This window comes from Capricornis sumatraensis, chromosome 2 (assembly GCF_032405125.1).
Source record: "Capricornis sumatraensis isolate serow.1 chromosome 2, serow.2, whole genome shotgun sequence".
Classification (NCBI taxonomy): Eukaryota; Metazoa; Chordata; class Mammalia; order Artiodactyla; family Bovidae; genus Capricornis; species Capricornis sumatraensis.
In genome coordinates this window covers 1,040,163-1,057,564 of record NC_091070.1, presented here as the reverse complement: position 1 = coordinate 1,057,564, position 17,402 = coordinate 1,040,163, and the positions used below count along the sequence as shown (strand labels likewise).

Here is a 17,402-nt window from a genome sequence, read left to right as displayed (position 1 = left end):
GCTGATCCGTCCCCTCCGGGTGAGACACCCGGCGGCAGGTAGAGACATCTAACAGCGTGTGGGAGCTCTAATTAGAGAGCCAGTTATAACCTACTGACCTGCCTGGTTTTGACAGGCCTGGAAAAACGCATGTTTGTTCCAGGAAGAAGCAGGCTTTGCTTCTGGTTTGTTCTGAGAGATCCCCGCGGGGACGGCTTGCTGCACTTTGGTTCCAGCCTCCTGCGTCTGTCCGGATGCCCGTGGCCCCAACATGGGGGATCAGAGGGAACCTGTGGGGACTCTGGTCCCTAAGGGGAGGGCTGCTTTCCACCACAGGCCTGCTTCATGCTTCTGTTTATGAGGAAGGACACAGCCTGGTACCCACAGGCTTCCCCGCAGGGCCGGGCAGGCAGTTTCTACTTCGTCTGAAAGGACGTCAGTTGGCATTTCAATCAAGGGTCTCTTCAAGACAGACCTCCTGGCAAGGCGGGACCCCAGGCTCAGTGGCTGTGTGTCCAAGCTTCCTTGCAGAAACAGGCCCTCTGATCATCAGCTGGGGTCCCTGCCCTCCCCGGGGAGGCTGACACCTGCAAGAGACTCAGGTCTCCAGGAGACACGGAGAAGGGACGGAGCGCGTTTCTCCCTAGAGCCAAGGCCACGTCCACTGTCAGACGGCGGGGGTCTAGGTGCAGTTAGAGGCAGCGCTGACACGGCGCAGGCGCTGCACAGGCCTTCCGGATGACTCGGGGACATTCTGAAAGGCGTGGGAGGAAACCGTACCTGCAGAGGTGTGCCTAAGGGACAGGTGTTCTGTAAACCCCGAGCCGCTGAGGAACGAGAGGGAGGGTGCAGACGGGACGAGAGGGGGCCTCGTGACTGCCAGCAGCCGGCAGGAGCGACCGGGACAAGCAACCCGGGGCGTGGGCAGCAGGGCTGGGGTCCCGGGAACCGAGCCAGAGGGGCCGTGGAGCAGAAAAGCTCCCGGAGCTTCCTGAAGCCCGAGGCCCACACCTGACGGCTAGCTGGGTGGGCGGCGCCCTCAGACTCGGGTCCCGTCTCTCCCCAGCTGGCCGCCGAAGCCTCGGGGGGCCCCTGGCAGCCTCCTCACCCAGCACTCAGCCCTGTGCGCCTGCGTGGCTCCCTGGCCAGCAGGCCTCTACGAGCAGGGTCTGCGGGCCCCAGCCCCCGAGCAGGCTCCCAGTCTCCACCTTCCCAGAGCGCGAGGGCTGGAAACCCGGCGATCCTTGGCCTTTCATCACTGGTGCGTGTGGCATCCCTTCCTTCTAAGCGATGAGCCCAAGGACCTAGGGAGGACATCCTGCTAGAAGTTTCCCCCAGGTCCTGCCTCTGGTTTTTCTTCACTGACATCAAGGATATCGGTGTCCACCAGAGTGGACGGGTGGCAGACAAAAGCCTGGACTAAAAATCCCTTACCCCCGACCCCCTTGGCAACAGAAGGGATGCCAAAGATGGACCCAGAGACATTCCTGCACATGCCCAGACTCCCAAGCCAGAGCTGAAGCGCGTGGATCTAGGCATTTCCAGGGCTCGGGCAGCTGTGAGCAGGGAGACGTCCCTGGGCGAGGTGAGAGGCAGGAGAAGGGACGGAGGCTTCACCCAGGTGGGAGCAAAAGAGGAAAGAGACAGCTACAGCAGATGCTGCTTGACACGAAGACAGGGTCACGCCCTTCAACCCCTAGAAGGTGGTGAGAAACTCCTCTCCTCCCACCAGAACAAGGGGCTGAGTTCTCTGGGGCGAGGGTCACCGTGCAGGAGGGGTCACCGTGCAGGAGGTTAGAAAGCTGATCCATTTCACGCCCACTGCAGTTCAGGAAGGCAAGTGCTAGGATCCCATTTAACAGATAAGGAAAGGGCTCAGTTGCTCAGTCGTGCTCTTTGTGACCCCATGGACTGTAGCCCGCCCCGCTCCTCTGTCCCTGGGATTCTCCAGGCAAGAATACTGGAGTGGGTTGCCATGCCCTCCTCCAGGGGATCTTCCCAACCAGGGATTAAGCCCACATCTCTTGTGTCTCCTGCACTGGCAGGTGGGTCCTTTATCACTAGTGCCATGGGCGTGAAATCTTCAGAAGTGATGGAGTCAGGATTCCTGGGGGTGGGAGCTGCCACTCAGCGCTGCACCCCCGGCTGCCCCCGCGTCCCCCTCTGTAAAAGGAGCTGCTCAGATGGGGGGATCCCACGGGCGCTCTAAACCCCAGAGTGCCCTCCACTCTCTGGGGAGCTCCAGGTCCAAAGGCTTTCTGCCACCCGTCCACTCTGGCCCCTCATCCTTCGTACTGGTGAGGAAAAACCAGAAGCAGACCCTGCGGGAACTTCTGGCGGGAGGTCCCCCCTAGGCCTTTGGGCTAAAGGGTTTGAAGCTCAGACCGTCAGAAGGTTCAGACCACACGAGGGAAGACACGGCCCAGAGAGAAAGTCCAGAAACACTAGTGAGGGGGCATCTCTGAGACCAGCAGCGGAAGATGGGGGCAATTTAAGCGTCAGACAGGCTGGGGCTGCCAGCCCAGGTGGCCCCAAATGCCCCCGGGAGGAGACGGGGGCTGCCTCGCCACGCCCTCCGGCTGAGTTCAGAGGCGGCCCCTGTGGGGGAAGATGCTCAGGAAGCCAAGGAAGCAGCAGGGCTGAGATCCGGGGAGGCCTGAAGCCAGGAGGGCACTAGGGGCCGCGCCTCGAGCACAGGACGACCCTGGTAAATGAGACGAGTCCGGACCAAGTTCCTAATCCCAGCTAGGGAGCAAGACCGCAGCGAGGCGGGAAGGTGGTGGAAGCGAGATGCCAAGCCGTCCCGGAAGACTGGAGCAGAATTGCTAAGAATGAGTGGTTTGGGTAGGGTACGTCAGATTTTAAACAGTTTTAGATCATCATTAGTAATGAGACACTGAACCACACTGCCTATAATGAGTCATCTAAGAATACAAAACAGAAAACAGAAATAAAAGACTCTGATGCTGGGAGGGATTGGGGGCAGGAGGAGAAGGGGACGACCGAGGATGAGGTGGCTGGATGGCATCACCGACTCGATGGACATGGGTCTGGGTAAACTCCGGGAGTTGGTGACGGATAGGGAGGCCTGGCGTGCTGCGATTCATGGGGTCGCAGAGAGTCGGACACGACGGAGCGCCTGAACAACAAGGGCACAGCACAGAAAATAGAAACGCAGAACTCCCTATCTTTGTTCCCTTAAGTTGCTGCAAAGGAACGCCTGGTGGCATGGCTTGCATTTCAGAGCCTGCGCCGGGTCTGCGCTGCTTCTGGGTCTGTGACTTCAGTCCTCAGTGAAATCAGGGGTGGCCTGAAGCCACGGAGCCCTGGCCAGCACCCAGAAAATGCTGCAGTGGGAGGAAGGACCCAATAATCAACCAGAAAACGTCTGCAGAGACGACGTCTGCACTGAATGAGGCCGTTGGGGCTGGGAGGATGCCTGGGGGTGGGTGGGCGGCGAGAACAAGGCCACAAGCCACACAGGGGTCGTGCAGGCGTCCAGCAGAAGTTCCAGAGTCCCAGGGAACACGCCTTTCGCTCCACTGAGGACACTAATGCCCAGCTGAAAATGCTGTCAGCTAAAGGACACAGCTCCAAAGGAAGTGAAGATGCAGCTGGCGCCATAAACACCATTCAATTCCTGCTTCTTCCCCTAGGTCATTTCCAGTACCCTCCCCACCCACTCACACGCGCCCTCCGCTGGATGCCCCCCGACCCGCTTCAGCAGACCCGCTCTCCGTTTCTGCCACTGCCGTCGCCTCCCACCCAGAGACGGGTGTGTGCTGGGGCGCTCAGTCGTGTCTGACTCTGCGACCCCCTGGACTGCAGCCCGCCAGGCTCCTCTGTCCATGGGATTCTCCAGGCAGGAAAACCGCAGTGGGTGCCCACTTCCTCCTCCAGGGGATCTTCCCCACCCAGGGATTGAACCCGCGTCTCTTGCGGCTCCGGCACTGGCAGGCAGGCTCTTTACCACCTGCACCGCCCGGGAAGCCCCAAAGCAGGCACTCTGCAAACCCAGTTAGGGCAACGTGAACTCCCCTTCCCTTCCCCAGAGGAGCCGCCCTCTGAGCCAACTGTGAGAGCGAGGAAGATACCGTGGTGCTGTGGAAATAAGGAAGCTGCTTCCAACTGGGTTTGGGGTGGGGGTCGGGGGTGAAAGAAGAATCTCCCCGAGTCTGGGACCAAGAGCAGAGGTGGTCTCGGCCCGACGGGACACCAGCCCCATGGTCTATGGGGGGAGCCACTAGGAGGGGCTGAGTCACCATCAAGGGACCAGAAAGTGTCCTTGGGGAGAGAGGACGGAGGGGTGACCCACAGGAGAATTCACCCGGCCCGGGGTGGTGAGGTCTGGGTGTCCGCTGTTTTCAGACAGGAAACGATGCTTAGTGACACTTGCGGGGCGCGCGGGAGGCTGCCCCTTGCTGGGCTGGGCTGTCTCCAGGGGGCATTCCCCAGGAGGCCCCTGTCTCGAGGGAAGAAGGTGGATGAGAAGCGGCCCTGAAGAGGCTCCGCGGCGGGAGGGGCGCTGCCTGAATCAGCACAGCCCCTTGGTGCCGCCGTGCCAGCCAGCTGCCTCCTCGTCCCCCGCCGCCACCCCGGGGACCACCTGAGCCTCCCAGCACCCGTGTCTGGGTTGGGCCTTGGGGCCTGGCACGGAGCTTGGCCGGGAACAGGGAGAGCGCACAGGGCTCCGACCAAGGACGGTGGACTCTTGTGAGCTGCCGTTCTGATCTCTGGTGGGGAACTAGGCCCCCTGTGGGCGAGGTCGCGGGTCCGCGCCTGCCTGGACTGAGACCCCCCGAAGCCCCGGCAGACGCCTGCCCTGGGCCGGGCCTCTCACCGCGACGCTGCTCCTGGGGACCGAGGCCACGCGACTCCAGTCCTGAGCCCTGGCTGGCTGTGGTCCCAGCCACCACGCCCCCAGACGGGTTCAAGGTCTGGCATGGAGGAGTGTCTGGAGACGACAGGACAGGGTCTGAGCGTGAGGGGGGCTGTCCTGCGCCATCCCAGCCCTGGAGCGGAGGGCTGCCGGCAGCCTTCTCCCGCATTCCGCCCCCGGGGCAGGCCTGAGGGCCCCCGCCAGGCCTGCACACCCGGAGCCCCGCCCGGGAGCCCGGCTCATCCTCCTGAGACCCGCCGCCGGAAGTCCGTGACTCAGCCCCGCCCAGGCCGCCACGGCGCCCGCTACGTCACTTCCTGCCCTTGTGGCCGACGGGACCTGCCGAGGACGAGGGACAGGGAGCCGGCGAAGCTGACCGGCGAGACTAGCCTGTTCCCACGGGCTCTGCTGAGTCTAGTCACGGCAGCGGCCCCAGGGTTTGGGCCGGGCCTTCACTCACGACAGGGGATTGGTGACAGCTGTGAAGGGCACGGTCACCTCTCGCCCCTCCCACCCCCAAGCCGGCGGCCACCCCCCAGTCTACGCAGCCACTGCGCTGCCAGGCGGGATGCCGCCCCCAGGGAGCAGACAGCTCCGCGTCGGTTCAACCAGTGCTTCCAGGGAGGGCGGTTCAGGGCCGACACCTCCCACCAGGGTGGGTGGGCGGGGGGCCAAGAAAGGCTCCCCTGGGCAGTGACCCCCGAGTCTGCTCCGTGAGAGGCTCTGTCCCTCCTGCCCGTGCACCTCTGCCCTAGGCCGAGGCCCCAGCATAGCCTGGCCACGGGCCATCGTCCACAGCAGTCCGGTCTGGCCCGGCGTGGCCAGCCCGAGCTCGGGCAGAGGTGACGCCTTCTGTCTCTGCCTGAGACAGGTCACGCCAGCGGAGGCCTCCGCTGTTTCCTGACCCCTTTCAGCCGCGATGACCAGGGCGACAGGCTCGAAAGCCACAGTCAGAAAGTAATATTCGAAAGGGAAAGCACCACGCTTCTGGCCAAGCATGTGCCATGATACGTTCTTACTTCAACTCCCCTAGTTGCTGAAATTCGGTTCAGGGGGAAAGCCACTTCAGAGGTCAGCTCCTCCGGAAAAGAACTCTCAAATAGAAACAGAGGGGCCTCCACCACGGGCGAGTGGACCTGAGCTAGTGCTTAGAGAGCCTGTGGGACTCAACCTGCAAAACCATACCACCAGGCGGCCACTGTTATTATCCCCATTCCACAGCCGAGAAAATGGAGGCCCAGGAAGACGAAGGGACTTGGCCACACAGCCGGGAAGTGATAAAGCAGGGACCCGGGTGGGCTGGCCCCGGCGCCATGCTCTTGGCTGCTGTGCTGTCCTGTTTAAGCTCTAGACCCTGAACAGACTTGACCTTCCGGTCCTGGCTCTGCTGCTAACTTGAAATGTGACCTGGGGCAGGTCACCAAGCGCAGTGTCTTTCCCATCAGTAAAAAAGAGATTCTCGATTTCACCACACCTTGCAAGAATAAACATCAGACGTGGAGGATGAGGTTTTAAATTTCTTTTCAGAGGTGAAGGTTATGTTCATGCCAAGGATTCCCAGTTCTCAGAAGGGCCTGAAGCTGTCAGAGTTGCTAAGAGGCCGTGTGTACCATGAAAGGGTGGCAGCCGAGCTGGCTGGAGAACCAGCAGCTGGTAGGAACCCTGCACCCTCCTCTCTGTTAGTCTGAGCCCCAGGTAAATGGCCAAGAACGACAGCAGAGAAACGAAGGCCTGTACGCTTTTCAAAGATGGCCGTGAACAGCACGCAGGCGCGCAGAAAGGGTGGCCCTCTAAATGTTTCCTTAGTCTTTCTTTAATGCAAACAATCATCCTCCTCATGTTTGAAAGCAGTTTTAACATCCTGAAAGTAAATGAAATACAATGAATAGATGAGGCGGCTTCTCACTCGACTGCGGTCGTTTTGCTCGCTCCCAATCATGCCTCCCGTGTGAGGAGAGAAACTGATACTCTGGGTGAAAGAGATCGGTTTCTAAGGACGAGCGTTCGCAAGGGGAGGGACATCTCCGTTCTGCTCCATTACCTTAACTGTCCCTGGGTCTCGTCTAGAGTAACAGGATCAGAGTTCCCTTCTCTAAGACGGGTTTCTCCAAGGCACAGATGCGTAGCCCTGCCCTGTCCGTCTGTGCCCTGGGCCCCGGGTCCCCCTTGCTAATCTGATGGATAAATTAGATCCGCAGACTCAGCTGCCATCTCTGGTGAAAGTGTTAATCGCTCAGTCATGTCTGACTTTTTGACCCCTTGGACTATAGCCCGCCAGGCTTCTCTCTCCATGGGATTCTCCAGGCAAGAACCCTGGAGGGGGTTGTCATTCCCTTCTCCAGGGGACCTTCCCCACCCAGGCATCCAACCTAGTTCTCCCGCATTGCAGGCAGATTCTTTACCATCTGAGCCAGCAGGGCCATCTCTGGAATCACCCTGAAAAATTCACCAGCTTCCTGCTGCCTCTTTCCTCCAACAGGGCTATCCATTGGAAAACATGCTTCTAAATAATGAAATATGAGACACAAGCAATTTCCCCCAAATCTCATGAAACAGATGAACACTTTAAAAGAGCGAGAGGAATAGAAACACCAGAGTTTCATAATTTAGCAGCACAAGCTGCCTGCCTCAAGCAAGCTGGAGCTCACCACCTTCCCTGGATTCAAACCCTCCCTGCCATCCTTCTGGCTTGTCATGCATAATGGGATGAAACATTTTCCCTCAGTAATCAAGCCTGTAAGCTTCTAGACAGTTAAAAGAAAGCTCCGACTTCAGGGCGATGTTGTGAGCCTTGTTTTGATGCTTCTGGCTCAAACCTTAGAGCCGTGAAAACAACTTAAGCTGTAGTAACCATGCAGAACCTCGCATTTCAGGTCCTCCTTCCACACCCACCGCCAGCAGGGCGTGCCCCTGGGTATTTCGTAATAAAATCCACTTTTCCGACAGCATGGCCGTTCTCTGCCAGCCTCTGCGACTCACGTGCACCTGAAACAGAACTGTGACCCACGTCTAAAGTTCTCACGCTTGATGTCACTGCAGACTTCCGATGTTTCAGAAAGCCTAAGACAGGGGACTTCCCTGGACGTCCAGTGGTTGGACTTGGCCTTCCAGTGTAGGGGATGTGGGTTTGATTCCAGCTTGGGGGCGCCAACCCCCCCCCCAAAAACATAAAGCAGAAGCAATACTGTTAACAAATTCAATAAAGACTTTTAAAAGAAGAAAGAAGAAAATGTAAGATCATGGAGGAAACCCTCAGGGACAGCTCGTCCTGGAACCTTAGCCTGGAGCTCACGCCTCAGTCCAGCCACAGAGGTCAACCAGCACTTCTGGACACTTGATGCCCAGACAAAAAGCTTGTTCTGTTATTTGACTGGCCCTTTATTATGGTGATCCCCAAACTGTCCTTCCACTGAGCAGGAATCCCTCCCCGCCTCACTGATGGGTCCTTTCTGCCCTGCCACCCACCATCAAGGGGCTGTCCAGCCAAGGCAGGCAGGCGGGCCTTCACCCTGTGCCCGCGGTGGGTCGCCCGACCCCTGGCCCCCAGTGGTCGCTTTTCCCCATTGTCCTTCCTTTTCTCTGGGAGCTCCACCACGGGGCCTTTCTCACGAGTTCCCACAGCAGAGCGGGAGAAATTTACCAGCTCTCTGCTCTCCCAGCTACCCTCCTTTGAAGGACAGCTGGCCTCTGTCCCTGGACAGGCGTCCAGCCTTGTTGGAGACCTTCGACGTGCAAGGGCATGGCCCTGAGAACTTTCATTCTATTTTCTCCTGCTCAGCATCGGCTCTCAAATCTTTGTCTGCCTCAGTTGGAGGCCCCGCCCTCGGGGCACACATCCATCCTCTTCCTTGCGGGGGGGGGGGGGGGGCGGGCAGGGGCCCCTGGGCCCAGTCCCTCTCCAGCTCGTGTCCTCCATAAAGCTGCACGGGCACGTCGCCCACACGCTGCCCTGCCGCCCTCAGCACACCCTGGGCGAGCCCCACCATCTGCTTCTGATTTCACACCTTTTTTGACCAGCTGAGCGCATTGGTAATGTGCTCCAGGATAAGTCTATTTCTCAGCAACATCTCTCCTCTGGTCTTACATCAGCTCCTGCATGCAGCCCTCCTGGCCCCCTTCCACACTCACCTCTCTGTTAGAGGCTCTGTTCCTCTCTCTCCCCCTCATCTCACATTCTGCTCGAGAGCCCAGGCTGACATGATTGGAGGGCAGGCTCATGGCGCTGCTTGCGGAGCCTGGCCCTGCTCTGGTCACCGTGGCTCTGGTTCTGAGCCCGGCCCGCCCTTGGCCTGGGTGGTGCCACCCAGAGGCTGTTCCTCTGCCCTCAGTTCCCCCTTCTGCCCCCAACTCCCGATCACAGCGTTACTGGTATGGAAAGGTTGCTCCATGTTTCATTAATTCATCTTGGGTCTTGGGAGTGAAAGGCTTTTTAACCATAGCATGCAAATATATGTAAATTTATACACTTATGCAAAAATGATATGAAAATATGCCTTTAGATTTTTCTGGAAAAAACGTCTGATCACTCTATGAATCCCTCCCTTGACAACAGCATGACTGTGTAATTCCCACCCCGCCCGCTCGCTGCTCCCTTACTATCTGCCCACTCTCAGCTCTCCTCTTGTGCTAACTCATTATTAATATTAAACACGATTTCTCTGCTTTCTTCTCGCTGTATGTGAATTTAGACGCATCTCTGAAGGCTGAAACTATTAGAAAACTGTCAATTTTTGTTGGAGTTTCACGTATGTTTCTGTTGTCAAGTCCGACCTTATGTTAACTTTAATGCTTTAATGAAAACCATCTGCCTCCAAGTCATTAATGCTTTTTCAACAATATCACTGTGCTTGCATTTCTCTGCACTCATGCCTTTCCTGTGAGCTGGGCTGGTGGAGGGGGCTGGCACACATTACCACTAGCCTGCTCTCAAAGGGAACAAATATCCCTTCCTCGGGGAACAAGCTCACGCCCCCGGCCGGGAACCACTCTCCACGTTTAGCATCCACCCCTGGTTGCTACCTGTAACGCAGAACACGGCTTCCTTCTCTCAGACGGCTCCCTCCAACAGCCCCCCTGCTCCTTCCCCCTCTCTGAGCATCAGGGCTGGCGCAGACACGCTTCCGGCCCTCTGGGCTTTTCCATGGCCTGTAGGCAGCTCCTTCCTTTGGAACCCCTTGCCTTGATCTTTGGGGGGGGGGGGTGGGCGGTCCTCTTTGCTGCTCAGGTTCTTGAAACTCCATCTAGTCTTGACCGCTGACCCCTGGCCTGGCCGGCCAGGTAGGCCTCCCTGGTCCCCTCATCACCGCACGGCCTGCTCCCCAAGAGTCAGGTGGGTGCTGACACTCACGTCTGCTTCCGCCTCCTCTGCCACGTAAGTCTAGAGCCCTGCCTCTTCCCTGGGGTGTGACCTGGTGGAAAGACGGCCTCGTCTCCCTGCTGCCCCCTCGTCTTCACTTCTTCCTGATCTTTTTAGGCCCAATCGGCCAGTGCTTACTCGCCCGGTCGGGTCTGACTCTCTGCGACCCCGTGGACTGCAGCCCACCAGGCACCCCTGTCCATGGGATTCTCCAGGCAAGAATCCCGGAGTGGGCTGCCGTGCCCTCCTCCAGAGGATCTTCCCGGCCCAGGGACGGAACTCATGTCCCCTGCATTGCCGGGTGGATTCTTTACCTCTGAGCCAGCAGGGAAGCCCATTGAGACGTCTTAGGGGTTTATTATTATTATTCTTACAGTTTTCTACTGGTGAGACCCCTGAGGGAGCTAATGTCTGAGGGCCAGAGAAGGCTCAGCTGTGGCTCTGGATCCAACAGGCAAGGCTCCGCCATCACCCGGCCCTTGCTCACCAGCTCTCCTAGCCTGGGCCCGCGGCCGCTCCTTTCAGAAGGGAAAGCGCCTGGCATTTGTCAGGGAGCTCAGGTGTCTTGACAAGCTCCAAAGGTGAAACCGAAAACCTTCCTGGTGCGATTTGCCTATTCGATCTTTTGTCTCATGTGTTCCCCTTGGGGATGAACAAGAAATACTTCTCTGAATAATTTATAGGCCCTGGGGTAGAAACACGCTGCCTCTTTTTAATAAAAAAGCTGGGTACATGGCCTTGATTATACCTCTTCTGTGATACTTCAGCAAAGGCAGAGAGACCTCAGAAGCTCTTTACAAATTCCTTTTAAAATAGTGAGACAAAGATAAAAAGCCATGTAATGCTTCTAATCAAATAAAAGAATGTTTGTATAATACATACGATTATTTATAAAGCTGTATTGAGCTGTGAAAAGCTCATACAGGGAAGCTGAAAAAACTCAACAGCTGGAATTGCTATAAGGTCTGATTTACTTTTAAAACTGAAAATGGCTGTCTTCGGTTTTCTGCTGAATGAGCACCTCCTGGGTGTCGGGGCTCTCCTAGGCTCGTCATATGGATCATTTCATGGAGTTCTCACGAGTGAGCTGGGTAAGGAGCGGGTCAAGGCACAGAATCACCGAGCCTCCTGGGGGTGCGTGACCAGCCCACGGTGCCCCAGGACCACAGATGGGGCTGAACTGGAACCCAGAGCTGACTCAGAAGCACACAAGTCGCATGGTCCCTAACAGTGGGTGCCCCAGCCTTCCGTTGAAAACCAGTAGATGCCGCTCAGTTCTGTCTGCGTTTTGCGATGTTACTGTGGGCAATGCCGAGGGAATGGAGGGTTTGGGACCATCTGGAGTACATTTCACTTATTAGTTACAACACTGTCTCCTCTTAGCCCTGGACAGAACCTCACGGCCTCTCTGGGTGCAAGCCGAATGTTTTCATTTAACGGGAGGCTGGGGTGACTTCCCTGGGTCCTCGCAGTGTGGGGAGGCTGTCCCCCTCCTCTGACTGGATGTCCCTGCCACCCAGTGGCCTCAGGGACAGGCTGAGCTCTTGGCTCCAAGGGGCCCCCGAAAATGTAAATTGCTCTGAGTCTTGCCCTGCAGGCTCCCCAGGGTGTGGGCACCCCCAAGGGGGCTGCTCCCCACAGTGCGGAGACCAAGACGACAGTGACGGCGCCCAGGGCCACAAGAACGTGTTCATTAAGCCCGGAGCCACAGGGAGGCTTGGCTGGCTGGCCCGAGGCCTCTGACCCACACTCCGCCCTCAGTCAGCCCAGGCGCCCAGGCAGGCCGTGTGCTGCCCGCCCCCAGGAGCTCCCCCTGCGCAGACCACCACAGGGACGGCGCACCCGCTGCCCGGAGGGGCACCTCTGCACTCACCAGCCGCTGCATGCTCTTCACGTGGGTGGGGCTGATGGACAAGGCCTCCTCGTACCACCGCCGGGCCTCGTCCACGTTCCCGCGGAGCTCCGCCACCTGGCCGCGCATGTAGAGGACGTTGTGGGACATGGGGAAGAGGTTGGCGGCTTCCTGCGTGCAGGCCATGGCCTCCGCCGGCTTCCCGATGCCGATGTAGACTTCCGCTGTGAGAACGAGAGCGCAGGCGGATGCATCCGGGTCACCGCCCCACCAGACGCCCTGCAGACGGCCGGGGCTCCGGCTGGGACGCTGACCTCCCCCGAGAGAGCCTGGCAGGGGCCCGAGCCCACCCCAGCCCAAGTGGGAACAGCCGGGTGACAGTCCTCCTGCCCCCAATAGGGGCACGAGAGTCACGGCCACAGGGCCTCCAAGGAGACACCTGTCAGCACCAAGAGGGGCCTGAGGCCTGCCAGGCTCACTGCCCCCAGAGGACACCCACCCCCGGAGGACATCCACCCCAGGAGGACACCTCCCCGAGAAGACTCCCACCCTCGGAGGACACCCACCCCAGGAGGACTCCCGCCCCCGGAGGATACCCACCCCAGGAGGACACCTCCCCGAGAAGACTCCTGCCTCCAGAGGACACCCACCCCCAGAGGACACCCACCCCTGGAGGACACCTCCCCCAGAAGACTCCCTCCCCCAGAGGACACTTCCCCCAGGAGGACTCCCGCCCCAGGAGGACACCCACCCCTGGAGGACACCCACCCCAGGAGGACTCCTGCCCCCAGAGGACTCCCACCCCCGGAGGACTCCTGCCCCTGGAGGACACCTCCCCGAGAAGACTCCCGCCCCCAGAGGACACCCGCCCCTGGAGGACACCCACCCCAGGAGGACTCCCGCCCCAGAGGACACCCACCCCTGGAGGACACCTGCCCCAGGAGGACTCCCGCCCCCGGAGGACACCTCCCCCAGAAGACTCCCGCCCCCAGAGGACACCCACCCCCAGAGGACACCCAACCCTGGAGGACACCTGCCCCCAGAGGACTCCCGCCCCAGGAGGACACCCGCCCCCAGAGGACACCCTCCCCCGGAGGACTCCCGCCCCCGGAGGACTCCCGCCCCCGGAAGACTGCCCCCCCCAGAGGACACCCACCCCAGGCCCACCCGCCCGCGGGGACTATTACCTGAGACCGGCACAGCCCGCTGAGACCCCAGGCTGCCACTTTCCAAACAGCAGCGGCCGGAGCCCTCCTCCAGCAGCCCCAAGGCTCCCTCGTCTGCACGCAGGGCCCGTGCAGACGCCCGGCGGTCCGACCCCCGCTCTGGGCCCACCGACGCCACCTCCCAGCTCAGGGCCGCCCCTTCCCTTCCTCACCCGTCCTGCCCTGACCACTGCCCTCTGCCCTGGCAGAGAAAGCTGTTTCTGTGCCCACATCTCCAAGCTCCACACATACTGATACGTCGTGTAGAACCGGATGCACCCGAGGATAGGAACGACGGAAGAACGCAGTGGGAAAGGGCTAGGAGACGGCGACTCCTTCTCACACACCTCTGGCGGCGTCTCCCAGGGGCGCGGCCTCCACCCCGCTCCTGTCTCCTGCAGCCCCTCCGTGTGTCCGCGCAGTCGCCACCAGAGCAGCCTCCCCGGCAAAGCCCTGCGGGGGTCACCCCTTCCCCAAGGTCTCTCGCCCCGGGCACCCCTCAGCCCGCAGCCTTCCCTGACCCCACAGGCAGGACCCCTTCACCAGGGCTAAATTCAGGGGAAGGAGAGAGACAAGGGCCTTCTGAGCTCATTAGCAGATGCAGGCCTGGGGAGTCTCCCCCCTTGAATGGTGAGGGGGGCTCCTGACCGGGGGACCTGGCCCGGGACGCACCCACAGGCTCCCGGGTGCCCGGTGTCCCCGTTCCTGTGTCTAGTTTCGGATACTAGTCGGGCTCCTGCTCGGCGTCAGCTGCGAGGCTGAGAACCGGGCCCCGCGCTGTGTCTCAGGCTTGGGACTGCGCAGAGGTCCCGGGCGACTGGGGGGTGGGGGGGGTCAGTCGCTGAGCAGCCTGGACCCCGCCGGCCAGCCGTGCGCCTGGCATGGGGCTGCGTGTCCCCTGGAGACAGAGACGCTCCCCTCGCCGAGGCGCCTGCTCCCCGGGGCTCCGGCTGCCCACGGGCGCTCCTGGTGCAGATGCCCTCAGACCCCCTTCAGCCGGGCCGCTGGCAGGGGCGGGGGAAGGAAAAGGCGAGTGGGGACGAGCTTCCCCTGGACCCTGTGGGCTCCCTGACCCTGCAAACCACTCCCTCACCCCAAGCCCTGCTTCTCCAGGGAGAGGAGCCTGGTGCCTGGAAAACAAGCTGAGCAAGCTGGTGCTGGCTTCCTGGGCAGCACGCAGGCTCCCCTGCCTTTGTGAATCGGCTCTTTCATGTGGAAATTCCATGAGGGCTAAGAGGACAGAGGTCCTGCGAACCGACGAGCTTCCTGCCTCCTGGCCGAGTCAGCAGGCCTGGGGAGGCCGCCACCCTTATCCGCTCCCACGGGAACGGCCCTTCATTGCTTCTGCTTTGGGGGGCTCCGGAAGGGGAAGGAGGCAGGGGCTCTGCTCTCATGGGTGGGTCCCGGCCCTGCGCCCCTCTAGGACCCCACGCCGGGCCTGCCGTCCCTGCGAGGAGTGCAGCCCATGTCCTGCCCTTGTGGAGGCCCTGTCGGGGTCCTGCTGCACATTTGGCATCTGCTTCCGAGTTTGCAAACGGCTGTGTCCACTGTCAAGGGCGACCCCTTTGCATCGGCGATGGCGAGACTCGGGCACTGTGTTTCACCGCGTTTGTGACACTTTGTCCCTGGCCCCGCTGTTTTCCTGTCCCTGCTGCTTCCTGAGCCCCGACCCTCGGCTGACCCTGACTCGCCACCCGAGGAGCTCCCAGCCCCTAACCTCTGTCCTTGACCCCTGCTGTCCCCTCTTGGCCCCTCAGGCGTCTCCCTGCAAGGACTGTGCCCCCCACCCCCACCAGGGCGGCCCCCTCCCCATCGCTCCACTGACATGCCTATCTGCGTCACCAACTCCCGGATCCCAAACCCAACACAGGCTCCTGTCTCCTCCTTATCCACCCTCAGCACCTCCCAGCTCCTATGTCCACTGAAAACTCACTGCTTATTCACAGAGTGGAGAGGGAAGGGGCAGGGGACTGAGACACACGGACTATTAGGGACGAAAGAACCTACGAGGATGTATCGTACAACACGGGGCTGCGGGGAACATTTGCTAACACTATGGAGTGTATTATAATGTGATATACAATTAATATATGCACATACTATAATGTTATAATTAATATATATACTATTCTAATACACACAGGCGTAGTGGGTGCGTTATATATTAGGAGCCTAATATACATACATGTACAGTGTGTGCATACTCAGTCGTGTCCGACTCTTAGAGACCTCCTGGACCGTAGCCCGCCAGGCTCCGCTGTCCACGGGATTTTTCAGGCAAGAATGCAGGAGTGGGTTGCCCTGCCCTCCTCCAAGGGACCTTCCTGACCAGGGATCAAACCAGGTCTCATCACCCTTGCATTGTGGGCAGGTCCTTTACCACCAGCACTACCTGGGAAGCCCAATATAGTATTCAGCACACCTTACTTATCATATTTTATTTTATACATGGAGTATAACCTTTAAAAACACATTAAAAATACAAGGCTGATTTAGAAATCGTTATCTTATAAGCTCCTGAGTGATCGCCGCCTGCTGAGCACGCTCGTGTGTCACCGCGACTGTCCCGACGGTGTCACTTTGCAGGGAGAGCAGCAGGCCTGGGGAAGCAGGTCCCGGCAGACGGCGGCGGGGCCGGGGTCTCCGTGAGTCCAGCCCGGGACCCGAGCCCCTGGGTTCCCCCGCTGCAGGGACAGCACCCCCCTCGCTTTCCCCCACCTTGCTGGCCACTCCCTTGCCACTGACTTGGCGTCCCTCTCCTCCCCCGTGTTTGGGGGCGCTGCACTGGGCCCCAGTGGTGGGGTGAGGGCCCTCCAGGCGCAGCCCAGGAGCTCTCGGGTGTGGCCTGTGGGGTCCAGTTCCCCGACCAGGGATGGAACCGGGGCCCCTGCATCCGGGGCGTGGAGTCTTAGAACTGGACCCCCAGGGACGCCCCTTCAGGTCTGGGTCCTGGCTGTCCCTTCCTCCATCAGCGTTCCCGCCCAGGCCTTCCCCTCACCTTCCCTGGCTTTAAAACGCCACCCACGACTTCCTGTTTCCTGCCCAAACCTCGAGCGAGGGTTGAACATCCATCCACCTGTTCCCCCACCCAGGCCGCCAGTGGCGGGAAGCAGAATCACCGCCACACGCGGGATCCTTCACGCGCGCGCCTCGTCCAGCAGCGGCTCCTCTGCGTATGCTCATCAGCCTCACCCGGGGGCCGGCTCGGGCGCCCCCTCCGCGGCCTGGAGCCCGCGCGGTCCAGGAACAGCGCTCCCGGCCTCCGCGCGCCCCCGCGCTCCACGGGCCTGGTCTGACCACGGGCCGCCCTCCCGCGTGGGCCCCCACGCGCGCCCCCGCCCTCCACGGGCCTGGTCTGATGACGCCCCCTCCGGTCCTTCCACGCCCGGCGCCACCTCCCTTCTCGGTCTCCCGAGCCTGCCCCGCCGCCCCGGGGCCCTCGGCACGGGAGCCCAGCGCGGCTGAAGCGCAAACTCCACGAAGGGAGACTCGCCGGCCGCCGAGGCCGCTCCAGAGCCTGGAGCTCAGACGCCTCCGGCGGGCTCCCGGCTGGGGGCCGCCCTGGGTCTGGATTCCGGTTTCTCCCCGTGTCAGCCGTGCGACCCTAGCGGGGTGACGGGAGGCCTGTCTTGCTGTTTCCTGGGTAAAGCGGGGTGACTGAAGGCAGGTATACCTCATACGGCTGCGCTTCCCCGGCGGCTCATCGGTAAGGAGTCCCCCGGCAATACAGGAGGCGCAGGAGCCCCGGGTTCAGTTCCTGGGTCGGGAAGATCCCTGGAGCAGGAAATGGCAACCCGCTCCAGTACTCTTGCCTGGAGAATCCCATGGACTGAGGGGACTGGTGGGCTACAGTCCATGCGATTGCTGAGTTGGAGACGGCTGAGCATTTTAAATGGCTACTGCAAGGAGCAGACAAGATGAGACGCATGCACTCCTGAGAGAAGATCCGGTGGACGGTGCTTGGCAAACGGCAGCCAGCTGCAGGCTGCACACCGGGAATCCAACCTTCCCCCAACCCACCTCCAGGGCAGGGTAGGGGCAGGGCCGGCGGGGCTGACCCATGGAGACTGGCATGAGGGCAGCCTGACCCCTGGGCACTGAGGCTCCCTCCCGCAGGCACGCCCTGTGCAG

At 60.5% G+C, this 17,402-nt stretch overlaps 1 protein-coding gene across 2 annotated transcripts in view; it reads right to left on the bottom strand.

The window, feature by feature from the left end:
* TTC7B (tetratricopeptide repeat domain 7B) overlaps positions 1 to 17,402 on the bottom strand; it is a 270,549-nt gene that overhangs the window by 12,315 nt on the left and 240,832 nt on the right. For both annotated transcript variants that reach the window (XM_068964694.1, XM_068964695.1), the window contains one exon: positions 12,088 to 12,290. In XM_068964694.1, the coding sequence (XP_068820795.1) occupies positions 12,088 to 12,290 (203 nt within the window). The remainder of the gene's footprint in view (positions 1 to 12,087; positions 12,291 to 17,402) is intronic.